The 27,251-nt window shown below is 38.8% G+C and overlaps 2 protein-coding genes across 3 annotated transcripts in view; one reads left to right on the top strand and one right to left on the bottom strand.

The window, feature by feature from the left end:
* ESF1 (ESF1 nucleolar pre-rRNA processing protein homolog) overlaps positions 1 to 5,931 on the bottom strand; it is a gene marked incomplete in the record, with an annotated part of 37,650 nt that extends 31,719 nt beyond the window's left edge. Inside the window, 2 exon segments of the mRNA XM_072409611.1 lie at positions 1,100 to 1,703; positions 5,797 to 5,931. Of these exon segments, the coding sequence (XP_072265712.1) occupies positions 1,100 to 1,646 (547 nt within the window).
* A 3-nt stretch (positions 5,932 to 5,934) lies between these two features.
* On the top strand, positions 5,935 to 26,977 carry NDUFAF5 (NADH:ubiquinone oxidoreductase complex assembly factor 5). Of its 2 annotated transcripts, XM_072409613.1 has the most exons (11): positions 5,935 to 6,572; positions 8,157 to 8,197; positions 9,046 to 9,109; positions 18,992 to 19,039; positions 19,148 to 19,251; positions 19,880 to 19,919; positions 21,085 to 21,282; positions 23,295 to 23,355; positions 23,691 to 23,774; positions 25,259 to 25,341; positions 26,805 to 26,977. In XM_072409613.1, the coding sequence occupies exons 1-11, from the start codon at positions 6,306 to 6,308 to the stop codon at positions 26,898 to 26,900; spliced, it is 1,086 nt and encodes a 361-aa protein (XP_072265714.1). In that variant the 5' UTR covers positions 5,935 to 6,305; the 3' UTR covers positions 26,901 to 26,977. The 2 variants fall into 2 exon arrangements, with proteins under 2 accessions (XP_072265714.1, XP_072265715.1); XM_072409614.1 differs by lacking the exons at positions 5,935 to 6,572; positions 8,157 to 8,197; positions 9,046 to 9,109 and adding an exon at positions 14,415 to 14,662.
* The last annotated feature ends 274 nt before the right edge of the window (positions 26,978 to 27,251 follow it).

Below are 27,251 nucleotides of genomic sequence, written 5' to 3'. Positions count from 1 at the left end.
GGGCTCTATTTATAAAACAGAGAATCAGATATTCCCTCAAGGGAATGTTTTTCAATGGCAGTAATTGATTCACACCAGGGTATGTTTGAGGGAATGTCTGATTTTCTGTTTTATAAATAGAGCCCTAACTGTTTCTTAGAGGGGCTCTCAATCTGATGTCCCTATCATAGTCATATGTCATTAACACAGTCTAAGGTCAGTTTAGGGGGAAAACAATTAACCTAAACGCATTTTTTTGGGATGTGCTAAGAAACTGGTGTGCACAGAGAAAACCCATGTAAACAAAAGGAGAACATACAAACTCCATGTAGAAAGCGCCCTGTCCAAAATGTAAAATAAGGACCCCAGTGCTGTAAAGGCAATAGTGCTAACCTCTGAGCCAACCATCAAGGCCGGGGAGTTGGAGTCCACGTAATTTTGGGGTATCTGGAATAGGAATAAAATGTACTGACTCCTATTAGAAATAGGTTGTTCTGAAGAAATACAGTATATAAAAATGTCCTATTTTACAGATAGAGTGTCAGGGTAGCGGGTAGAGTGTCAGCTCCCTGGCCAGGAGTTCTTTTTCCCAAAAGCAGACCCTGTCCTCATATAGCTTTACAATGGCTGAGCGTTGGCAGTGATGAAATGTTGTGTTTTAATCAACACAGAACATTAGCAAACATCAGCATATATAAATTAGAGGATTCGGAGTCTAAGGGTTTTTGTATCGAATCCATAGACCTTGCCAACCATCCCATCCTGAAGACAACAGGAAAGAACAAAAGATAAAGGAAATGGCAACGTTTTAATCTTTGAAGGTATCATCGACAGAATGTTGATACACTTTATAGCAGAAGCTTTGACAAGCAAGAATTATCGTATTGGTGATCACAACAAAAACTTTGTTTTCCTGGTATAAAGATATTTTGTAGTTAAATCCAGATAGACTATGATTGATTTTTTTATTGTTAAAAGCGCTACATATATTGTATTGGATTCTGGAAATACAAAAGTACTGGTTGGCACCTATTTAAAGCATATTCTGTAGTGTGGGCGCTTGCATCTACAGCAAAGATAGTGAAACAAGGCCGCTGCCTTATACATGCATCAAATATACCTGATTCTTCAGATTCCTCCTCTTCAATTTCCTCATTAGATTTCTTTGCCGATGCAATATTCTTTGTTGGTTTCTGTTTAGTCTCAAGACATTCACTCTTTTCCCTGTTCTTTCCCTTATGTAATGTATTATCCTTGACTTCCACTATTTTACGGTCAGTATTGTTATTTGGCTCATTGCTTGTCTGACTTTTTTTCTTTTCCTTCTTGCCCTTTTCAGATGTCTTGCTGGTTTCTGCACCAGATTTCTGTTTTAGCTTAGCCTTTTGTTTCCCTTTTTTGGTCTCAGCTTCTTCATCAGAAGATGCTTCATCACTAGAATCTGAAAGATCATAGAAACGCTTTAGGTCCTCGGTGGTATTGTGATGAATGGGTCGGCCTCGTTTATCCACTGTATAGTTGAGACTGAACTTTTTGTCATGAAACATCGCTTTAAAACGCTTATCAATTTTTATTTTCTTGTCTTTTTCAGGCATTTCCCAAAATCTGGGATCCTTGCTGACTCGGCTGAATCGCTGGTCATTGGTGAGTACTTTCTTTGATGACATTTTGACAGATTTTAGAATAACAGACGACAGATGTAAATAATTATTTTCTTCACAGACCTGCGATGATAAACACAAAGAAAATGAAGTTAGAATAAAAGAAGACATAATAATACAGTAATATACACATAGCAGAAAAAAAAAAAAAAAAAAAACAGAATTATTAATTGTGACAGCAGCACCCTGAAAAATCTAGCTTTTGCCTTGAATTTCTCCTGAAAATTAGCAGTACGCAACGTAATATGTAACTGGGCCAAGGCAATCCTGTAATTTGTAGCTCAGTGCTCAACCCAGAATTTTTTTAAAGCAGGGTGGGAACAAACTGTAGGCGGGTGGCAGCCCCTGTATTAGGACCCAACTCATTAGTAACCACCCAAAAACAGCCGAGTGCTTACTGAAAAGTCCCTAAAAGCTAAAAGGGGCTGGGGAGAACACTGCAGCTGTAAGGAGATACTGCAGATAAGTAAAATTGTCTAAGACACTGCTGCCTCTGACTGCTAAAGCCTCAGAATTTGGAGTGAGATTTGTTGATGTTACTACCATAATGCTGGCTGCTTTCCCTAAGGTTTGATGCAGAGAAAGCTGTACTTGAGGACCTGAAGAGGAAAGATTTCCTTGCTCCTAGTTCATTCATGGGGCCTGAATTATTAAAGCTTTCCAAGGCTGGAGCGGATACACTTTTATCAGTTAACTTGGATGATACGGCAAACCTGGAATGGCTTTCTTAACCACCTGGGCGTTACACTGAGGTCTAGATTTCTGTACCAAAAGCGTTACACTGTTTTTCATGAAATTTTTTTTTTTTAAATTGTAGACCTGTAACTTACAGAAATATGTCCGAATAGGTGTCTAGTAGATATAATGAATATAAAAAATGTTTGAAACACACAATCATGTAAAAAAAAAAAAAAAAATACTTTTAATAAAATTAAAAGGAAAAACACAAAATTCAGCTTAAACAAGAATACATAAATAAATTAAAAATACTGAAAATGCGATAATTCGGTATACTGTATAGTAATCCAATCCAATCCAATACAAAATGAGAGTTTGAATTTACCAATTACATACTTTGTATTTATTTTGTATTATTTTGAATGAGTTTCAATTTGAATTTCCCGCACACGCGCCGACGTCATCGCGCACGCACTCAGGGAGAAGCCGGCCGGCTTTTTTTTCTCCGCCGGCAGGCTTCTTGTTTCAGAGAGCACCCGGCGCTGGAACGAGAACGACGCGGGACGATCAGCGGGACCAGGTAAGAAGCCAGTGGAACACAAGATGCCGGCCGGCTTCTTACAGGTCCCGCTGGTATAGGAGAAGGCACCCGACGCCGGAGAGGGAGATCGACGCTGGAGGACAACGCTGGAACACGAACACAACGCTGGATGAGCACAGCGGGACCAGGTAAGTGAGGATTTTAGGATTTAGGATTTTAGGATTTTTTTTATACGGAGAAAAGTTCGGGGATAACGAAAATTGCAACTTTTTTTAGCCCGTACCAAGGTCGGGCTTAACGGTTGGGAGGGGAAAGTCATTTGCTATTTGTTAGCAAATGTTTTCAATCATGGACCAGATACATTCCAGGTTTTTTGGATCAACTAGCTTCACTGATGAAAGTGTATCTTCTCCAGTCTTGGTGAGCTTTAATAAATCAGACCCATTGTGTTCTGCACTTATTGTGTCATAAACATTCTACCAGCTGGTGACTCCCCAGGATGCAGCGATGACAGGTCCTGGGGCTTTCAACGCTACAGAACAACTGCACAGAGTATGTGGGTGCTGTTATTGGTAATTATGCTGTGCATACTTGCAGATTACGGCAGAAGCTCACCAACCACCAACAAGTTTAGTTCCACTTTAAGGGGAAAAAGGTCTTTTGGCCTTGACTTGCCTTTTTGATCACAGTTTTATAAATCATCTTAAAAGTCACATATCACCGCAGGCGGCATTTTTATTGTCAAGTTAAAGCTTGTGGGTGCTTCAGTATAACCTTAGTGTATTAAAAAATGTGGACTTAATGACACCCAGCATCATTAAGTCCACTTCTCAGGGAATCATTAAAGCATACCTGGGTGTGCTCCATCATACTGACCAGGGCTTGCAGTACTGATACACAGAATTCTGCTTACATGCCACTACCTGTGCACCATTCTGTGCAGGAATAATGACCGCCTAGTAAGAGGACAGAAGATGATGCAGAGTTCAACACAAAATTTTTTTTAAAGCGTAACTAAACTGAAAATAAAAAAAACAACACTTACATTTAATCCCGCTGGTCCCTCGATGGCGCTGGTCCTTGCCACGATCTGGTCCCGTGCTGTCCTGCAATTCGCTGCCATCTTCATTCTCCTCTTCCGTCTTCTTAGCACGTCACCCGATCTCACATTGCACAGGTGCGAGTTCGGGTGACGTACCCAGTGAAAAGGGGGAAAAAAAAAGAGAGACAATCTCACTGCACTTGCGTGAGATCTGCATCTCTTTCCCTTAATAGAACAAATGTCCCTTCTGCTCATGTCCGAGATTAGGGCATGCACAGAAGGGGCACCCAGAGCCTCCCGGGATGAGTGACGTGGGTATCCCGGGAGGCTTTGTGCTCCCATTCAGATTTCCCTCGGTGATCAAGACTAAAAAGGAAGGTGGAAGGTGCTGCACCATTTTTTTTTTATTTTTTTTTTAGTGTTGCACTTTAAAAAAATAATTGACATTTTTCCATTACATATATGGATTGACTACCCTTTTATGTAAAGTGAAAATGTTGGGTTTAGGTCCGCTTTAAGCCCTGTGGGAAGAAATTGTAGACAGGTGGCAGCCCCTGTATTGTGATCTAACTCTTCCGTAACCACCTAAAAACAGCCAAGTGCTGGGTGGTGCGCCCAGCTAAAAGGGACTGGGGAGAACACTGTGATGAGGAGGAGGAGGAGGAAGTGGACCGCACTGATCACATGACCAGTCACAAGAAAGCCGGAAAAAGGAATTTATACTGCACATTTAAAGAGGGGGTAAACACAAAAGTACCCAAAACAAAAAAAGTCCCACTTACCTTCAATGCCACAGCAGTCAGTCTATCGGGAGATTTTTTCTATTGAGTCCCGCGTCGTCCCAGTACCTGTTTTCGGTCCGGTGTGCCAGGCCCGCCATCTTCTCTTCTTCCGACGACTTCTTCCTACATCACCTGACCCAGGCGCAAGATCGAGTGACGTAGATTGGGGATAAAAACTTTTTTTCCCCTTTAATGAAAAGGCTTCTTCTTGATCTTGGGCATGTGTAGAAGGAGCAGACAAGAGCCTCCCGGGACGTGTGACGTATGTATCCCGAGATGCTCTGCGCTCCCATTCATAGGCGATTGGAAATTTAGCAGTGCTGCATTTTTTTTTTAAAGGGTGTTGCGCTTAAAAAAAAAAACGCAAACAGAATTTTTGCCTAAAATAATAGGCTTGTCTACCCTTTAATGTAAAGTGTAAATTCTGAGTTTTAGGTACACTTTAGCAAAAAAAAAACACTACACATAGGGAGGGGGGGGGGGGGGTTGTTGGGGGAGGTTGGGAATGCAGAACAAAAAAGCCTAAATGTAGCGACATTTAAAATCATCAATATGATGGGGGCAAGACAATAATTTACCTAGCGATTTATCTGAAAGTAGTAAGAAGTCACCATTGCTGATCCCTTTCAGTCACCTGGCCATCTGCGTCAATACATCCTGAGCTCACATACTATTCAGAAAAGTCCTTATTGTATATCTGTCCTGGTGTATTGAGCAGCCACAAAATATTTGGGATTGGAAAGCCAAGCACTGCATGATTTCCTATATTTTTCATCACCTACTGGACCTGATTTATTAAAGCTCTCCAAGGCTGGAGAGGATACACTTTCATCAGTGAAGCTGGGTGATCCAGCAAACCTGGAATAGATTTCTCCAAAGCCTTTTGCTATATGCTATGAAACCTGTACCAGACTATTCCAGGTTTGCTGGATCACCCAGCTTCACTGATGAAAGTTTATCCTCTCCAGCTTTGAAGAACTTTAATAAATCAGCCCTGTAGAGGCTTCCACTGCTGCACCTGCACTAATCAGCCATGACTTCTAATAAAGCAAAGCTGTCAATAAGCTCCAGTCTATTGCACCCCATATACCGTACACATGCTCGGTGTCTTACCTCTCCCCACACGTTCGGCACTGACCATGTGTTTCTCTCCCACAATGCCTTGCGTCACGCTGACCTTTCACCCGGCTACGGCGGCTGCCTGGGATCACACTTACTCCCTGCGCGTTTCTGTGTCCTGGGCTGCACGGTGTCCTTGGCTGCAGGGATATCTGTAATGTACGGGGGAGATTATTACACTGAGACCAAAAAACTGCTCCCTTAGTTATATTGTGTCTCATGCATGTCCTGAGCTGCTGTACCCTGCATACATGTATAGCTATTCCTATTGATGTATGCATTATGTATGTGTTTATAGCTATTTCCTGTACAAAATCTACCAATGAGCTCTTTATATAAGTTCATTTTATGTATTCACCATAGATCCTGGGAGCAGTTCTGTTCTGTTTTTTGGGTTTTATTAAAAATCCCTGTGTCAGCACTCTAGTAATAGACATTATATATAGGGACACACATTGCATGACCAGTCTTTGGGTAGTGCCAAGCATTGCCCCTCCTATATCATGGCCACAGGCACCTTGGTAGGTCTGTTACCATGCAGGCGATGCGCCATAATGATGATTCGAGGTGCCCATGGAGGGTTTGGTGGCAGCAGATGGCACAGCTTTAATCCAAACCTAATAAAAAGTCACTATTTGCCCCTGAGAATGGCGGCCACTGATAGGACAGAGAGCGTCTTCAATGTGTTTGACCGGAATATGAAAAGGAAGCAGAAGAATTGGGCGTCATTGCAAGATAATGTCCAGGATTGTGATTACCTGAAGGAAGAAGTAAGTATGACCCGTCTCTAGCTCTCTCAGATACTCTGCAAGCTAAATATATATATATATATATATATATATACATACACACACATACATACATACATACATACAGGGAGTCCCCAGGTTACATACGAGATAGGGACTGTAGGATTGTTCTTAAGTTGAATTTGTATGTAAGTCGGAACAGGTACAATATTTTAATAAATGCAATTAGGACAGATGTTTGTCTCAACATATTATTAGGCAGCATGGTGTCAGTTACTGTATAAAATCCTCACTGAGTTATTCACAAACAAAGGAAAAAATCTTTATGCAGCCTAGATATTAACTTCTGGAGCAAGCTGTGCCTTAATATGCAAAAAGAAGGAACTACAGGTCATTAAAGAGTTACAAGAGGCTGCAGAAAGAGCTCACCCCCCTAAGATCACCTACAACCTCAAGCTGTGTTTAGCAAAAGATTTCTTCTGCAAGTCATGCAAACTGAACCCTCAAACCTGCACACAAGCAAGCAGGGAAGCCATGTTCGTATCTAGGAGTCATCCGTATGTCGGATGTTCTTAACTACCTGTGTATAAATAAATATATACGTGTTTGTGTGTATGTATATGTCTATATACTCACTCACACTCTGTGATCACCTACAAACCCCATTTATATAGTGGGTGTTGAACCCAAGACACCCAATGCCACCATTCTTTTTGCCAGGCTGTCAAGAATAAACTTAGTCCTTTTTTTTGGTATTGTATTCTTTGGGATCATTTAAAAATGCAGATTTTAAAGTCTAAAGAAAATCTAAAATGTTCTATTGTTTGGGAAAGCAGATGAGGGTGCATAGGGTAAATAGATACCAGAAAATGGCCTGTGCCTAAGTGGCTGGATTAGGCACCTGTACAGTCACAATACCCATTCAGTAATGCCCACAGCTTGCTGCTACAGTGGTAAACAAGCTCATGTTTGATTCATTTAATTATTGTCATGTGGTAAACTTCAGTGGCAAAGTAATATTATTATTACACAATATTTATAAAGCCCATAGTCATGTCACTAGGTGTCCCTCAAAGGAGCTCACAATCTAATGTTTCTACCATAGTCATATATCTTTCATACAGTCTAAGGGGGATTTCAGGGGGAATCCAATACACCTAACTGCAACGCCAACCTTTTGGACCTCACAGACCACTAATTTATTGGACCATGCATGCTCAGTAAGCCGTGTGTCACTCAAAGGGAGAAGAAACTTCCCCCAGAGTGACGTCATGATGCCAGAACCTGTCCACTCTCCCATGTTAGGTCTGAGCCTGCGATCGGAGAGTGAGTGGGTTGTGTCAGGAAACGAAACCTGCCCTGAGCCTGGGATCCGTACGGGGCACATAGTCTGTGGCTCTGGCCGGTGCTCCCCGCTAGGGGGTGCACCGGCCAGAGCTGAGGACCACCAAAATTTTCTTGCGGACCACCGGTTGGCGAATGCTGTAGTAGAGAATGTAATGAGCATCATTGAAATATGACTATATTGTAACAACATGCTCAATGTCATTAGAATTCTGTAAATTTCTTTGTGTCCCTTATTCATTTTCATGTTATCACCTATAGGTAGGAGCTCGAATTGCTGATCGTGTCTTTGATGTAGCAAGGTAAGAATTAACATTTAAAACAGTCAGTTGCTGAATATACAGTACAATCAGACTGACTTTTTAGAATATGTTTAGTCTGGCAGTCTGCTTCTTTTAAAACCGGCGCAGCAGTTTTTAGCCGCACAGAAACTCCTGTTCAAACAGAACATCTAAATTTAGCCTTATAGAAATGTCTTTTTTCCTAATATATTTTTAATAATATTTTCCTAATATTTTTCCTACAATGGAAGCCACAAGTGTGATTTGTTATGGGTTACTTTGTCCATTGCTCTTTGCATGACTAAATTGATTTTACCACTTATAAATGCTGGATCCTCTGGTGTTAAAATCTTGTTGAAAAATTCTAAACAAGAGTTCTACTCCTACCCAGCATGGGCCCAAATAAAGAGAAGGTGAAGTACATAAAGTAAATGAATAAAGGTTCCAGTTTAGAAAGTCATGTTAGAGTAGAAAGAAAATGTCAGTGTAATACAAAAGCATCTTTTTATAAGCTTTTATTATGTTCCTTTGAATTTCTTTTTTTTTTTTTTTTTTTTTTAAACATGTAGTATTGATTAAATTTAAAGTCGATTATTCTTTAAGGTCCTTGTTCTGGCACTTTCAGTTGTATTCCTGAGCTGTCACCCAGACGAATGGTCTTCTATTGCAGTCATGGTCCACTTTTGCCAGTATGAGGAACCCCCAGTGATAAATGTCATAAATGACATCAATGTTAAAAATAAGTTTTTGTTTTTATAAAGGATGTTGTTTTTATGATAGTGCAGTACAGTGCTTTACTAAACTAAATATATTAAAGATAAGACATACTTTTATTTATTTTTCATTTCTTTATCTTTTTTTTTTTGCAGACAATTTTCTTTTGCTTTAGATCTTGGCAGTGGAAGAGGTTATGTATCGCACAATTTAACAAAGGTATGCATTTTTTAATTACCTGTGCAGTGCTTCTAGAAAATGTAAATAACATCAAATATAGTTAAGGTTGAACTCTAGTTAGCACCAATAAAAATACCCTCAAACCTCATTCTTCCTCACTGTGGTCCCTCATGATAGGGGCTGCAAAAGAGTTATGCTTGGGAGCCAGGTGAAGACGTTAACAGTCTCTGTGACCATTCAGAGATGGTAGTGGGGGGTTCTGTCAGTGTGGGGAAGATGGGGAATATGTCTTTACTGCTATGAAAACTCAGCACAGCCACCTTGCTCTGTAATTCATGGTCTTTATATTGCAGAAATCCTGTATATTGTGTGTAGGGAACCCTTTATCACTCCTATTTACTGAAATCAAAGCAGTTGTCTTTCCTATGTTAAATTTAAAGTCTGGGCAAACCCAAAACTTGATAATGAAGAGGCTGAGGAAATATGTTTTTTTTTTAGGCAAGATTTTATTGTGAACAAATAATGAGGAGAAATAACAGCTTTTTTGACTGGAAACTCGCATATAGAATCATGTGTAGTGCTGAGAACCGCTCTCTAATGTTTTTTAATTAACATTCAATTACAGGTAACATCTACCACTGCCGACAGCAAACTAAATCATTAGTCTTATCGCCTTTGTATTGTGTATGTGCTGGTGACTCTTTGTGACTCCACTGAGTATAGGTTTAATATAAATCTGTATAACATAAACCTGACAGCAGAATAGTAAACTTCAGCAAAGACTGGGATTTCTTTGCTCACAACACTGCCTCTTACACATAGTATCAGCAAGTAGGCATTCATGGATGAACTACATTTACATGAACACCACCCTAGAAAATGCCCCCATATGAACCCAAAACTAAATGAAGAAAAAGAGAGAAAACAAATAACTGAAAGGGGAGAGTTAGGATAGGACAAATAGTAAAGAGTGGACTTGATGTTCTTTGTGGTCCATCAGTCAGGATATGAGGTGGGCATGACACCTGGCCAAGCTTCAAATAATTGATGTTTGGAAGCCACAGTGTGGACAGTAATAGCCTCTCCCTGTGCCAAAAGCAATCTAGTGTGCCAAAAAAGGAAGGGTTGGTGTTTTTAAATTGTAAACATTGGGCATCTAAACCATAGCAAGAGTTAGATAGTCTGGTCTTATTCAGTCTGGAGTTTTGCTTTAAAAAGAACGTAGTGTAAAAAAACAACTCTCACCCCCTCTATTGAAAAATGGGACTTAAATAGATATTTCATGGATTGCTATCCCATCATTTGCATTGGGAAATGTGAGCAGCAAAGACAGTACTGGATACAGATGGGGTGCTGCTCCGTCGTTCTCCTCCTCCCCTCTCTCGGTAGTCTCATATCCTCCTTTGGCTTACAGTACCATCTGTATGCTGATGACACTGAAATCTATCTGTCCACCCCTGACCTGTGTCCCTCAGTCCTGGATAAGGTCTCATGCTGCCTGTCGGCCATATCATCATGGATGTCTGACCGATTCCTGAAACTCAACCTGGATAAAACAGAACTCCTCATCATCCCCCCCTCAAATTCCACATCTCCCCCTGACATATATCTAACTGTTAACAACACTGTTATTCGGCCCTCCCCTCAGGCACGTTGCCTTGGTATCAGCTTTGACTCAGCCCTCTCATTTACCCCCCATATTCAGAACATTTCCAGGTCCTGTCACTTTCACCTACGCATAATCTCCAAAATCCGCCCCTACCTGTCCCCTGAGACCACCAAACTCCTTGTACATGCTCTTATCATCTCTTGTCTGGACTACTGTAACCTCCTCCTCTCTGGTATTCCACTAACCCGACTCTCCCCTCTACAATCTGTTATGAATGCTGCAGCCACACCCATTCATCTTTCCCTCCGCTCCTCTTCCGCTGCATCTCTTTGGAGATCTCTCCATTGGCTTCCATTTCACCTGAGTATCAAATTCAAGCTCCTGTGCTTTGCCTTTAAATCCCTACACAGTAATTGTCCCACCTACCTTTCTGACCTGGTACAAAATACTCCCCCTGCCGCTCTCTCCGCTCCTCCAATGACCTACTAATGACTTCCTCACTCATAACCTCATCACACGCAGAGATACAAGACTTCTCTAGAACTCCTACTTTCTGCTCATTTAAAAGAGCACTCAAAACCCATTTTTTCAAACTTGCCTACCTGTCTTCTGTTATTTGAAACCGTCCCTACTTCCCACCACTACAAATCTCCCATCCTATTGTGTGTTAATTTCCCCACCTACTGGATTGTAAGCTCTTCAGGGCAGGGTCCTCTCCTCCTGTATCACTGTCTGTATTAGTCTGTCATTTGCAACCCCTATTTAATGTGCAGCGCTGCGTAATATGTTGGCGCTATATAAATCCTGTTTATTATTAATAATAATATTAATAATGGTGCTTTATGTACAATGCTCGTTCATGCAGTCGTTTGTCATTAGAAAGGATCGTGAAAGATCCTTTCCAACGACAATTATGGCACTTGTGTACGTAACCTAAGTGTTGCTTCAAGGGCAGTTTACACATTGGCATATTCACTTACAGTAATGTGCCAGCCTCCAGCACTACAGGAGAACATAGACAATCCTCCTGATAGGTTCACATTATATTTGATTTTTGTATAGCGTACATCAAAATTCACCCTGTTTGTGGATCCTTGACAGTTAGCTTGTTTTGATCATGTTCAGCTTATACTGTAACTTCCTGCGAGAAACAGATGTGAAAGCTTAGTGTTTTATTTGAACCTTTGCTTTGCAGTAAACACATATATTGACCAGAATTCTAAAAAGGACAATATCTTAAACTCACAGAACCAGCAGGTGTCACTATTGCTGTATGGAAAGTATTTCAGATCCGAATGAGTCCTGGTATTAAAAGATTCTGAACGCTGTCTAAAAGATGGATTTGCTGGTTTTCATCAACTCTCCTTGTTTTAAAAAATCCATAATTTACCACTTTTAATGCAGTGTCAGTATACAGCTAGGAAGGATGTGCAAGATGCACTATGCATAAATGATGGGAGTCTGATTTCTTTACCTACGTAGGTATTATCCAATATTTAGACTGTAAGATGTAAACATGGTGGAAGCAGGTGCCTTACTGCAAAATACAAGGTGATATAAATGCAGGTTAGTATCTGTTTGGTGTGTGCCAGATCAGAGAATATACTGTCATTGCTGTGTTTGAAAATAGCAAGGGTAGGTGAGTGCCCAACATATTGTGGGAGTTCCAGTGGGGAGGAAAAACATCAGAGAACTCTTGTATGGAAGAATGAGAAGAGGAGTCTAAATAGGAGAGAGGAGAATGTCATCAGCAGAGTGGAGGTTATACCTTTAGGATGGTATCTGGACAAAAATGCAGTTATGTCGGGGGGAGCCAGATCTTACATCGCTTTGTAGGTAAAAGAAGGAATTTTGAATTGTATTCTTTGTCTGATGGTCAACAATATAGTGGCATTGGGCCTGATTTATTAAAGCTTTCCAAGGCTGGAAAGGATACACTTTCATCCAGCAATCTTAGAAAGGATTTCTTAAAAGTAATTTGCTATTTGTTGGCAAATGTTTTCAAACCTGACCCAGATCCTTTCCAGATTTGCTGCATCACCCAGATTCACTGATGAAGTTGTATCTTCTCCAGCCTTGGAGAGCTTTAATAAATCAAGCCCATTGAGGCAAGCAGCATTAGAGAGGTATGAGGAAAGGTAGACTGGAGGGGATCCAGGTAGGCAGCAGAGGTGATGGTTTTGCCCTCAAGTTGGGATATATTGAAGGCATGCACAAGCAGTTTAATGGTATCATGAGAACTGAAACATACATATTAGTTTGTTTATGCTTACTGCTAGAATATGTTTTAGTATTTTTACATAGTTACATAGTAGGTTAGGTTGAAAAAAGACATACGTCTATCAAGTTCAACCACTAGGGAAATAAACATATCCCAGATATAAAACCCTATAAGACATAGTTGGTCCAGAGGAAGGCAAAAAAAAACTCTGGTACAATTTGCTTCAACAGGGGAAAAAAATTCCTTCCTGATTCCATGAGGCAATCGGATGTTCCCTGGACAAACAGTCACTGTTATTTTTACTTTAAAGCCTTAATACCCAGTTATATTCTGTGCTTCTAGAAAAACATCCAGCTTTTTCCTAAAGCGATCTATAGTAGTTGCTAAGACCACTTCATGAGGGAGCCGATTCCACATTTTCACAGACCTTACAGTGAAGAATCCCTTCCTTATCCGGAGCTTAAACTTCTTTTTCTCCAGACGCAAAGAGTGCCCTCTTGTTCTTTGCAATGATCTCAAAGTGAATAATGGGGAAGAGAGTTCTTTATATGGACCGTTTATATATTTATACAGGATGATCATATCCCCTCTTATACGTCTCTTCTCAAGGGAGAATAGATTCAGTTCAGCTAATCTCTCCTCATAGCTGAGCTCCTCCATTCCTTTTATTAGTTTAGTTGTCTTTCTCTGCACTCTCTCTAATTCCACAATGTTCTTTTTGTGAACTGGTGCTCTAAACTTGACTGCATATTCCAGATGTGGTCTGACCAATGCTTTTTCCATTTTTGCTTTAGGGTTATTTACCAGTTACAACCAGTAGAGAGCAAGCAGTTTTCTCCAGGTTATTTCATAGCTGTGTTACATAGATTACAGATAACTTCACTCAGAAAAGACATACTATTTTTCTCTCATGCCAAAGATGGGACTGTATATTATAACTAGGAGGCATCTAAACTATTTACAGCAGTGTTTTGAAACCAGAGTTCTGTGGAACTCTAGAATTCCTCCAGATTTTGCTAGCGGTTCCTTGAGCCATAAGTGACTTGCTCCCCTTTGACATCAATGATCTTTTTGGCTATCTGTAAGAGCAGCATTTTCCCACTGGCCAGCAATATAAGAGGTAATATTCCTATTGACCGCCATGCTAATGTTCTGTGAACTGTGGATATGGTTATGGTCAGGAGTTCCCTTTGACTTAAAAGTTATTCCCCCTATTTTTCAAAAGATTGCAAAAGACTTGTGTGAACCACCCCAATAGATATGCCATGCAGATAATGTAACATTGTAATGAATTATATAAACCATTTAGAGACTTGACCAAACCTTTCATTGTTAAACTTTACACAATCTAAAAAAAATCCCTGATAACATCTGTTCCAGTGGTTACAATTTCTGTGAGTAATAATAAATAATAAATGTTTGATCCTGCGTGTGTGACTACTCTGCCTCCTTTTTAGTAACTCTTAGCAGGTGTGGTCTGGAAAATAAAGCTAAACCCCCCTCGCCCCCAATACTTCTCAGTATAAGATGTGCCAGAATTGGTTGATGAGGAAGAACAACAACAAAAATAGGAGTTGTTAAATTTTGCGGATTGTTCCCTTAGAAATCTTATTTCCTGTTTAAGTGAGAGGCTCACTGCTTTTCCAAGAGGTCTGCATAGAACTTCAAGTAGCAATTCAAGCATTCCCCACACTGTCCTTGGGTTTATTGCAGTATGTCTTTCATCATTGGTGAATTACTTACTGAAGATACAGGGATAATGGTACGTAGGATTTTTTTTATTTATACAAGTCCAAGAATTATTACCTTTGGAACAGAAGTAGCTAAGACTGTACTATACAGCTACAATTCTAACAATGTATATCCAAGGATTGAAGAGTAGGCTAAGTGTGACTAGTAATTGGTAGAGATGATGGGGTGTAGTCATCCAGTACAGAATTGTTTGAGCAGTGTCATTGTGCTGTAGCAGGGAAAGAACTGCTTTTTATTCAGCAAAAAAGACATTTCACTTCATATACTTTATTGTAAAATAATGCAGGAAGTCAAATTGACTGGGGCTAAGATAGAACTGTGCAAAGTGTAAAACCTTAAAAGATTAATTGCTACAGCATATTTTTTGAACAGGAGGGTATGGTTCTAGGTTAATAATTTAGAGTCTACTGTTAAAAGTCAAAGCTTATGGTTGATTTTAACTTCAAGTGTAAGTGTACTTAGAACAGCATTTTCTAATCATTCACCCCCCCATCCCTGCTGATCTAACCCACCCTACCCCTTTTTTGCCATATACTCCTGCTGCCCACTAGCATTCAGGCACATTATTTACCTGTGGTTGGTGTGTCTTCCAACTTTCCAATGTCTACATATGTAAAGTAAAACCTCATAGACTTCTATAGGACCAAGATACTGATTTGTGTAGCAATCCAACTCTGTGGATCTACTGCATATGTGTAAGATGCAGGACCCCAACCCAGCATTCAGTGACTGTGCTGCTCTAACCTCCATTGATCTCCACACATACTAGCAATCACCTTCTGGAACAAGAAATCTAAAATTGCTAATGCCTAATTTACTGCTCTCTCCAGAAGATTTTAGTAACAAGGGACTGTCCATGCTGGTGGGCAGCACGGTGGCTCAGAGGTAAGTGCTCTGGCCTTTGCAGCACTGGGTCCCAGGTTCAAATCTCAACCAGGACACTATCTGCATGGAGTTTGCTGGTTCCCCCATGTTTGCATGCCTTTCCTCCGGGTACTCCAGTTACCTTCTACATCCCAAAAACACGCAGTTAGGGTAATTGGCTCCCCCCCCCCCCCAAAAAAAAAAAGTTGACCCTAGACTGTATTAAAAAGACAGGACTATAGTAGAGACATTAGATTGTGAGCCCCTTTGAGGGGCAGCTAGTGACATGACAATGGACTCTGTACAGCACTGCATATTATGATGGCGCTATATAAATACTGTATAATAATAAGAAACTTTCCATGCTGCTAGCTGATTGCTTATATCGGCAAAGTTTGGTGCCGATCGGAGGAGATCAGTATGATTGTTTTAAATAACAAGTGCACTTAGTAAGTGCACTTAGTGCACATTTGAAGAATGGCTACCAACCCCAGAACTAATGCATTAGAACTCAGCTAGACAACATATGGTTTAAATTGCTATTGTTCTCAAAGTTCCAATGGTGTGAATTTTGGTAGTGCTTGTTACTAACAAACGTCTAGATCTGCTAACCTAATGCCTAAATGTTTATATCCTTTTTGACTGCTATTGAACTAAATATAGGAAAAATTCAAAGGAAAAATGCATCAGGATACCCAAAAATGTTAGCACAACTTCTTCTATAGGGCAGTCCAGTATCACAGTGGAACTCACACTTGTTCAACGGCTACCCAAAACCAAGATGCAACTCAAAATATTCTCTATTTTCTAGGTTCTAGGATATTTACCCTATAAAAGTCAATATGCATGCTCCAGTTTTCACCAAACCCATGCCTACATATGAGCCCAGGATGGCATCTAAATCTTTTTCATACCCCCAGTATTCTATACAAGTTCTAAATATTTAAAAGCCATACCGCCCAGCCCAGCAACAGATCTGTTAAACAGAATAAATTCAAGTAAACCATAACTATGACACGACCCACGTCATATTTATAGTGAATTCACACTGTGTTGTCCTTGGACAGCTGGGTTTCGGTTCAGTCTAGAAAAATACAAATAGCACAGAGCAGGCAGGACAAGGTTGGTATATTTTTAGTGATTGGATTGAAGTGGAACCAGAAAGGCTTACTCTATTTTTTATTTCATGAAACAACACAGTGGATGCCAAACAGCTAAATCTATCAGGCTCTGTCAAGTTCATGAGAACCAGTTGGATGTACTCCAAGACAAAATACCCATTAACTTCAAATATTTTCATTAGAACTTTGTTCCTGTTTACTCCCACCATCTCAGCGAGTTTTTTGGCACTAACAAAGTGCTGTTCACTGAATCTGCTTAAAGCATATCTAAGCTCAAAAACAAAAATGTAATGTATTGCAGCTTTCCAGTCCATAGATGTGGTGGCCGCATTAGTTTTCAAATGCGGTGTGAACAATTCCAGGGTAAATTAAGAAAGTGTAAACAGTACTAGTACAGGACAGGCTTTAGGAGGCAGAATGTCCCCTACGTCATTATAATCTATATTTCTGCTAGGAACTAGCTGCGAATTCTGTCACAGATGTCGAATGAATATACACCCACACGCTGGCTGCTGTGGATGGTCTAATCCATCCCTAAATGCTGGAGACAAGCTGTTCTCAGAAACCCTTGACGTTTTTACTGGTGTTATAAATGAGAAGGATTGCATTTGGCGTGTAAGAGACACGGTAGTCACCTGCAGAGTTCAAAGCAGATTCATGGCATCGCTGGCGAATTTCACCCGAAAATAGGGAGAATGATATCGCCTTGCTATTCATGCAATAGAGTCCCACATTTATTTATGGAAACCATTTTGCCGTAGCAGTTCAGTGCAGACGCCAAGTTATCCCTGTCACGGATGCTAAATAGCTCCACCGCTGAGCTTCAATTTCACTGTGTTGACACAGCAGTTATGAAGCATAGTAGGATTTTTGTGTTTTAAAGGCTGACATAATTTACTTTGTAAATTCAGCCGTGGCATGTACTTTATAAACATGCCATTTCTTGTTTTACACTTGGATTTTATGTTACCTTGGGTGCTCTTCTTCTCTGTTTTGTTTTTCCCTCCCCCTTGATTTATGTTTAGAATCATTTGTGCATTCTATAGGATCTCCAGCGGCCCATAGTAATATTGGTGTGCATAGCTTTGCATTAATGTCTGTTGCACATCATTTACCATCTGCTGGCCTTCTTTCCATACATCTAATTTTTGTTGTAGTTTAGCGGTGAATAAACATCACTGTAAATTCCTACATGCCAGCTAGCTACTGCAGAATACCAGCGAGACACAAATATGCTTCTTGTCATTTTCAGATTTTAATACAGAATTTTTCTTTGTAATACATTTTAGGTAGAAGATACAAATGTCAGGAGGCAAATTAGGGATTTGAAAAGCAAATTGGGATTTGGTTTGTTGGGAGCAAAGTGATGTGTTTGGTTTTATGGAGAAATTGAACCTCAGAAGCTGTGCCCTAAGAAGGCAAGTAAAGGGCAAAGGACAAGTGACCAATTTTGCCTGCGCTCTCTCTGCAGTTCATCATTTCATGATACTGACTCACCATTGCTTGTTCTGCACTGTTCCTCTTTATGGAGGCAGCCACCTTGCAGGCAGGGCATTGCATTCTGAAATTAGGCTTCCAGCAAGGAGAACAGTGAGTAGACCTCAACAATTCTCATTCCACATTTTCAGAGATCATCTTAGGTACAAATTATTTGACAAAGATAGCAAATCTTCATTCATTTATTCATTCATTCATTCATTCATTCAGTTCAACTTTAAAAACATTAAAGGGTGGGTAACTATTTGAAGAATGAAATCTTCCAGCATTTCCTGTTGGTGTCCACAGGAATCTAGCAAGGTAGAACATTTTTTTTGAAGTTTGTCATCATCTTAAACCATTCTTTCATTTGTCTTTCAATTTCACTCCTAGTGAACACGTCGCTACAAAATACAAATGCATATGGAAATGTTTCCCTGTTTTTGAATTATAAATGCTAATTTTTACCCCTGGGTATGTTTCACCCTGTCGCAAGTCCTCATTTATATTTGCATATTTTATAGTAAATTATGAACAAATTGCAATTACAGGTGAGAATATTTAGCATTGATAGCATTGATAAACTTTTCATGTTTACCTGACTAACCTTGAAGTTACTTGTATACAAAAGCATACCTGTAAAAGAAGATGTTGCCCGTGTGTTAAAACACCACCATGTTTTCCGACTACAGATCAGTTAGCAAATTAGTCAATGGTATATTGAATATTTGTAGTCGATCACTAAATGGTAAATTGTATTTTGAATTGTATAAAAATAGCATCAAGAGAAATCGCATATGCCTAGTATTGTCAAACATATTGATAGAGCTGCAACTTGCTATTAACAAAAGATTTACTTTGTATTGTTTTATGTACAGGAAACGGTTGAAAAATTTGTTCAAGCAGACGTGAGTGAGGTGGCTATGGTAAGATGTATGTCTCGTCTGTCCTAGAGCTGTGCTTTTGTAGATCCCATACAGGTAACTTTTAAATTAAATAAACTGATATTTGTGTAATTCTCCTTTTATTTGTAGAAAAAATCTGTAGCTTCTGAAATTCCAGCAGTGAAAGTTGTTACAGATGAGGAATTTTTGCCTTTCAAGGATAACACATTTGACCTTGTTGTCAGCAATTTAAGGTATGATATATTGATATGTGTTTGTCATTTAAGAAATGATGTGCAAGGTTTGTTAGCATTATTATTCAATAATTATATTATTTATAGTGTTGAAAAAAATGATAATGCATTAGTATGTACACAATAATCCTGATTTATTAAAGCTCTCCAAATTTACTTTGAAGAAATCCATTCCAGGTGTGCTGGATCACCCAGCTTCACTGATGAAAGTGTATCCTTTCCAGCCTTGGAGAGCTTTAATAAATCAGGCCCAATGAGCTATATAGCCCTTGCTTCTAACTTTTTGTGCTTTTCTTGGAAATTTGTCTGGTGATCTTGCTAGTCTTCAAGCTTAATATGTTATTTTGACCACATCAATTATGAAGACAAATCTCTCTTGGTGTGGTCAGTTTGTACCCTGGGCTGCAGATAGGAGATTCAGGGCAACATGCCTATAACTCATGTAGTAAATATCCCAGCCACCCGCCTCACTAAGCTCCACTGTGTAATGAAGCCTCTAGAATGCAGAGAACACAGATGGGAAACAAAGTGACTTCCTGGTCCCTTATGGGATGAGATGCTAACCTATGGGAAAGAACGGAGGAAGTCTATGTGGTTGCATTACTTACTTTGTGACTTTTTTTTACAGCTTGCACTGGGTGAATGATTTACCTCGAACTTTTCATGAGGTAAGAAAAATAGACCTAGATCTATAGAGTGTCTCATAAAAATATATCTTATACTATTCAAAAGTTCTTGTAACTAAATGTGTACTTAAACTTGTGAGAACATTTTCTTTTAGATTTGGATAGGTGGAAGAAGGCTAATTGGGAGACAGTGTCCAACGGGTAATTGGCTACCCCCCCCCCCCAAAAAAAAATTACCCTGGGTATTGGATTGTGAGTTCTGAGGAACAGTTAGTCACAGGTCAATGTAAAATTGTACTTCAAGAAGTCTAATCTATGTACACAAATTCACAAAAATAAAAAAAGTCTGTTTACTGCTATCTGGGTCTCCATCGGTTAGATTTCCCATCATATTACAGCAACCTTCTGCATTAAAATCCTCTCCATTGCAGGCATAAACAACAATCAAAACCTGATAGTTCTAACTGGTTCTTGCTCTTTTTAATGTTTTAAAACCCAAAATAATCACCTGATTCAGTTTGGACATGAAGCCTTCACTGTGCATTCTACAGTTGTAGCACTGCAGACCAGATGCTACCACATTACGGACCAAAAAAGAGGACCTGGGACCACTCAGCCTGTCTTTAGATATGTAATGAGGACTTTGAGGTCAATTATTAAAAAATAAATAGACCGGTAGAGTGGGTAAGCATTTCTTTTTTAGAGAAGGGTTTAAATAAGTTTCACATGCAAAAGGTTTCCTTGTTTGCAGAACATAAACAAATATAAAAAGTTGAGATACAATGAAAAAAGAAAAAAGGGTTGATCTGCATATAAAGTGAATGGATATAGTCACTGAAATTATAAACATGCTATTGCAAAGGTTTAATACCCAAACATAGGACAGATTGTTCTGGAGAAACGCTGTCCATGTGGTCACCAAAAGTCAACATCAATTTGACAGCACATAATAATAATGATAATAAATGCTTCAAGACATCGACATCTACATTTTATTAAATCATTAATTCATACTGTGACCACATGGAGATAGCATTATGTCACTGATATAATTACATTCTCAAAAGGTTCTGAAAGGCTGAAATTATTTTCTTCCAAATTGCATTCAAAAATAAAAACAAACACAGTTCTTCCACAGTAAGCATTTGTTACATAGAATACTCATTAATTCAGAGGCTTTCATATGTAATACATTCTTTTTCTCTAGATTTGCCGGGTACTTAAAGAAGATGGAGTGTTCATCGGTGCCATGTTTGGTGGAGAAACATTGTATGAACTCCGCTGCTCCTTACAGTTGGCTGAGTTGGAGAGGGAAGGAGGTTTTTCTCCACACGTGTCTCCATTTACTGCTGTTAATGATCTGGGCAATCTGCTGGGAAGAGCTGGTTTTAATATGCTGACTGTGGTAAGTTACAGCGGGGCATAAGAATAATAGAATATTCTACTTTTCATGGTACTACAATGCAGTCCCTGGGCTAATACAGTATATACTTTAAGTCTGTGCTTAATCTAAGTACTAAAAGGGCAATAGTAGAGCAAAAAAGTCAATCTAATAATATCATAAATCCTGGGAACCTCCAAACAAAGGTACTCTGCTATGCTATGACTTTGTTTAAAAGGCATGGAATTTAGGAAAGCTAGATGGCTGTAACCCCATATAGCTAGGAATTCAGATCTGAAACATAAACTGATGGGCTGTTTGGCTGCCTAATTTGAAAAATCGCTCTCCCTTTACATCAAGATTGTAATACAGATTTTATTTTAACATGTAGCAGGGTCTTTCTGAAAAAAAAGCCGACCATCAATTGCACTACCACACATAAAAGCCTGGTGGTGCTACCTGCTTGAAAGTTTAGAGTTATCACAACATGGATTTTTGCTGGCTCTTTGGAGCATTATTATTATTATTATTAAACAGGATTTATATAGCGCCAACATATTACGCAGCGCTGTACATTAAATAGGGGAGCATTTCACACTTTTACACTAGATATTATCTGCTTGCTGACAAACATAAAAAATGCAGAAGCTTTAAAGTTCCATAGTTGACCTCTGCAACTTACCTTTACGTTGGAAACAGCTTTTCAAATTAGAAGAATGAAAAATCTTTATTGGATTTCCTAGAATGCAGTTTGCAGGAGGTTCGGCAGGTTATTTGAAATTTTGATGATTTTTGGGAGGGACACTGAACCCTCCTGTCTTATTTATGTGTTCACTACCCACCTGTTTTAGCCCTTCTACAACCATAAGGAAAATTGGACAAACGATGAACCATGCAAACAATTTTACTGATTTGACTCCCTACCATCTTTACAAATTCAGTTACTGCGTATCTTTACTTCTGTATTCTAAACACATCTTTTTATTTTAAAATATATCTAAACCTTAAAATGTGCAGGCTAGGATGGCAATACTTTGTTATGTACTGTTGTACCTCAAACACACACACCCCATGGTCCATCTTGTTATTATAAATGAAGTGGAGAGCACTCCGTGATTAAAAGAGAGGCGGTCTTGTTGTTTTGGCTCATCACATGACCAGACTATCCTTCTAGTTCTCTTTATGTTTGCTTATAGAACTGTCATTAGGTTGTGTTGCAGGGATGTATGCAGTAATAAAAATCTGAGGGGATCTAACCAATCACTGAAAAAAAATGTTTGGCATTACATAGGCTTTTAGTACTGAGACTTAAGCAATGGATGTGCATAGTTTTTGCAACAGGCTGGGAAATGTTTCTGTATTCTGACACATCAGAACATGCTGTAGATTTTCTTGATTGACCTAATAAGAGAAAAAATGTGCATACAAGATTAGTGCCAAGCATCTTGGAATGTGGTAAGAACACTTGATCATCGAGGCGATGAGGTTGCAATGGTCTGTCAAATGGCTGCTATGACACTATGCTGTCAAATACCAAAGTCCAGTACACATAGCCTAATGTATGTATACCAGTCATATCTGATATAGGTTCTCTTTTTAGCTAAAACATTGTCACATGTAAATTATGTCCATCACGTTTTTAGGAAGATTGATATGTTTGCAATGCATATTTCAAATTCAGGCTTTAATTGACAAATAATTATTTCTGAGTCTTCTTTTTAAATTTGGGTATATGTCAGAAAACAGCAAAGAATTGGGAGCTTTTGACTCCTATTTATATAATTGGTGGTTTTCTGTATGTTTTTAGTTAAAAAAACTTTTTAGTTAATTTTAACTTCCCCTTGTTCTCTGATTATATTTTTATGGGGACAAATAGTTTTATGGCTCACCCATAAATTTATGTTTCTGCTCTTCTCTTGTCACCTACAAACTGCAATGCCTAGATTGTACCAGACTGTTTTATACTTATTGCTACTATGTGACATGGATTAATGCATATTCAGTTATGCAATCAATTTATGTTCCTATTTCTGCAGGATACTGATGAAATTCAGATTCACTACCCTGGGATGTTTGAACTGATGAAAGATTTGCAAGGCAAGTTTACATTTTGTGATTAGTAAATACATGCTATCAATTTTGTGTAAATGGCAAAGTGTACCAGAATACAATTAGATCAGTCCAATGGATGTCTGGTTTCACTGGCATACCAGTGTTTGCCCATGGATGAGTGACCTGCATGCAGCACTTTTGAAGTCTGGATCCTTTTCTCTTGACAATAGAACAGATTTGAAGACCAGATGCTGCATAGTCTGCTGCCCAAATCGTTGTCTCTCTTAACACAGCAAGAGAGACCTTGGAACATTATTTTATATGTAGAACTAAAATATTGTATTTATATCACAGTGATTGTGTTCTGCATTGTGTTTCAGGTATGGGGGAGAGTAATTGTGCTTGGAACAGAAGAAGCTTGCTGCACAGGGATTCCATGATAGCAGCTGCAGCCATATACCAAGGTAATATGACATCTCTGTATAATTCTCTTTGTCCTCAATGGCTTTTTTCTGTTATCAACATATGCATTTTCACATCGATCACACCAGCTTTACATCCTATTGCGGTTGATACCAAGCAACTTATGACTTCAGATTCCAGTGAATCCTGGTGGAGTATGCTGGCAAACTTTGAAAGTTGTCAGCTTTAGATATGAGGTTGACGTCTGTTAAACAAATTTTGCTATGTAGAAATTAAAGTGAAACTCAAAATTCCACAGATTTTTGTAGTTTTAGTAGTAAATTCTGATTTTATTCTGATTCTGCTCTCTAGGTCCCAAAATATACACTGAGGGCAAATCTTGTGGACAGTCCAATAAAATACCTAAGTAAAGCAAGGACAGGTTAGGACCTTTGTTATTTGTTTTGCTATTCAGGATGCAAGGGGATGGTGTTGCTGATGTTCAACTTCAAAGTACCTTTATTTTAGGGTACATGGGAAGAGCAAATGGTTATACTCACCTTCTGTGCACTTCCTTCCAGATCAAATCAAAATACTTAGTATTTTTGGGTATGAAGGAGCATGGGGATGTATCTCCTTTCTTTCAGGACACTGTTCTGGTTGTCTAAGTAGGTGATTGGTGGGAGTAAGTGCTTACACAGGGCAAAAAAAGTGAATGGAAAGTGATTATATACAGTATAGGACAAGCATTCAACTTTACCCATTTCCCTTACCGTAAGGTGGTCAAAGTACCAGTTTCATTTAAAGAGAAAATCAAAATCAAATAATGAAAGTGAAATAAAGCTGACCCTTTCTCCAATTCTTTTTTTTCTTCTCTGGCCATGATGCTTAGTATAGAAAAAGCTGCATTCTGACTTTTAAAGAGTGTTGAAATACAGAGTAGCATACATATTATGGGAAAATGTTAAGGGGCTCTAAATTATTTTCAGGGTTCAGTTGGACTGTGTATACTGATATGATATCATATATACATTCACTACATTTTTAAACCAGAAATTTAGGTTAGGGTGAAACTTACCTTTGCAGTCCTCCCTTGCCCCACACCGGAAAGTCCTTATGTCCTAAGGAGATTGGTTTAAACACAATACCTCATTTATTCCTCCCTCTCCTGATGGCTGGCACTTTTCCCAGTTCAAAGAGCAAAGAGTAGTGGCTTGGCTTATGGAGAAAAAATTTCCTTAAGACTATTCAAAAAGACAAAACAAGGTCATTTAACTTTTTTTTTTTTTTTTTTTGTAAGAAAGAGGGAAGATGCACTGTCAAGAGTGTCTAACCACATTCTGAAAATGTAACCCGGAGTGAAAATTGCTCTGATTATTTAAGGGTCTCTGCTGCAGTGGACATTTTTTGTCTCCCTCCTGAACAAGCCTAATCATATATGCCTCAGCCCAGATGTCTTGCCTTTTACAGCAGCAAAGCAGTTTGTTCCCTGTTGTTCTTTGACATGCACAAACTGGTCTCTAAAACACATCTTGTCTTTCTTAAGAGATGTACGGGGAGGAAGATGGCTCTGTACCAGCAACGTTCCAGATATACTATATGATCGGATGGAAACCTCATGAATCACAGGTAATCGCTCAGGCTTCTTGTGCAGAGCATGTATCGTAAAAAAGCTCCCAGTGACTGCTTGTGGTGAATAGTTGCTCATGTAAACACAATACATATTTAAATACAATAGAGCAGAGGAGTTTTATGTTAACTGGGCTGGTATCTTTTTAGAAGATTAATGGTTATAATAGGGATCATGCATGGTTTGTCTTGTTGTAAAGGTGCTGTGTATTTTTGTAATGCTAAGCAAATAGAATAGGATGGACATCCTGTAGTTGAAATGTCTCCTTGACCATTCTGGCTCTAATAATTTATACATTCAAATACAAGATCCTCTAACACTTACTCATGCTGCAGAAAACGCTGTTGCAGGCTCTGAAAGCATTTGGTCACATATATATTTAGGCATTTTATCAAGTGATCTGAGCTCAAGGGGAGTTAAAGTATACTATCCCCATTATCTAACCACCTCCCATGGGCTCCCCCAGCAAAGTGTTCTGTAGTACAAGTGAATGTTACTAAATATTTTGTATTCATATGTTGTAAACCTATCCAACAAAGGTTTACTTGCACACTTTGGGTCTATTCCCTTTCCAAAATCACCTAGTGTTAGTAGGTGTTAAATGCATCTGGAAAAAAAAAACATTTAGAATTTTACTTACTATACCTTACCCCACCTTTGGCGTCTAGAAGATGATGACCTCGCCATCCTTCTGAATAGATCCTTGGTGAATAAAGAGCAGCTGAAATCCAATGAGGAGACAGTTTTGCGATAGACAGGACTGTTTTCTGACTCCTTATTCTCCAGGCATCTTTTTGGAAGGCTGGTGATGTCATGCAATGCAGAAGTTGAGAGTAATGTAAGTATAACTTTTCATTTCTTTTTGAGATAAATTTACACCTACTTACACTATGCACTTTGGAAAGGGGGTATACAAAAAGACACACAGATTTTAAAGCAAGTACACTGTTTGGTGGTTATGTCCATATTTATACTTGGCATCTAAAACATCACTAGTAACATCAGGAATGCTCACAGTATTATAAAGGCCCATAGAGTTAAGGTACCTTAGAAAATTGCTTGCCAGAAAAGTCAGATTTACATATCCAGTCACTTTCTTCCATAAAATGACATATATTTGTTCCAGATAAATATTTTCCTGAGTCGACAGTAAGAATTTACAATGTATTGTGTTGCAAACTATTGACATCAAGTCAGACATCAACTACTAACATCAAGCAATAAATGAGCATTTGGTCAGGTTGGGTTTGCTTTTATGCTCACCATTATTAAACAAGCCAAACATTTATTTCTTTTCATGTTTAAATGAATTCATTGGATTTCATTACATAAAGTAGCATCAGATCCAGTACACGTAGCAGCTAGAATGAGATTGTTTAGTGATTGAATTTCGCTTCAGCGCTGCACTAGAAAATTGCAAACAGACCTGAAATATTTTTTGTCTCTCATTTTGTATTTTCAGGCAAAGCCAGCCAAGAGAGGTTCTGCATCGGTGTCATTTGGAGATCTCAGAAAAGTAAATGAAATTGTATCAAAGTCTAAGAAAGATGAAAGCTAAAGAGACCACTTTTTGCAATATCATTTCTGGGCTGGATAATAGAATAGACTTTTACAATAAACATTTTGTGAAACTTACTATCCTGAATATTTGAGTTTTATTGTTGCATAAGGTGGTACTGTGTAACACTGGTGTTATGACTTTTGCTTAAAGGAAGGCCAAAAGAAAAAACAATATTTGCAGGGGGCTCCCCACATTGTCAGGATTAAATACTCATTAAAGCAGACCTAATATGATATTTTTAACATTGTATAAAAAGGGTAGATAATGCAAAATGTTTTTGTTTTGTTTAATTTTTTTTCATATACTTTTATTCTGGCTTGAAGGGCAAAACCCCCTCTCTGTCTTTAC

The sequence above is a fragment of the Pyxicephalus adspersus genome, chromosome 4, assembly GCF_032062135.1.
Source record: "Pyxicephalus adspersus chromosome 4, UCB_Pads_2.0, whole genome shotgun sequence".
Classification (NCBI taxonomy): domain Eukaryota; kingdom Metazoa; phylum Chordata; class Amphibia; order Anura; family Pyxicephalidae; genus Pyxicephalus; species Pyxicephalus adspersus.
Note: the sequence above shows the minus strand (reverse complement) of the source record. Positions and strands in the feature narration are given on the sequence as shown.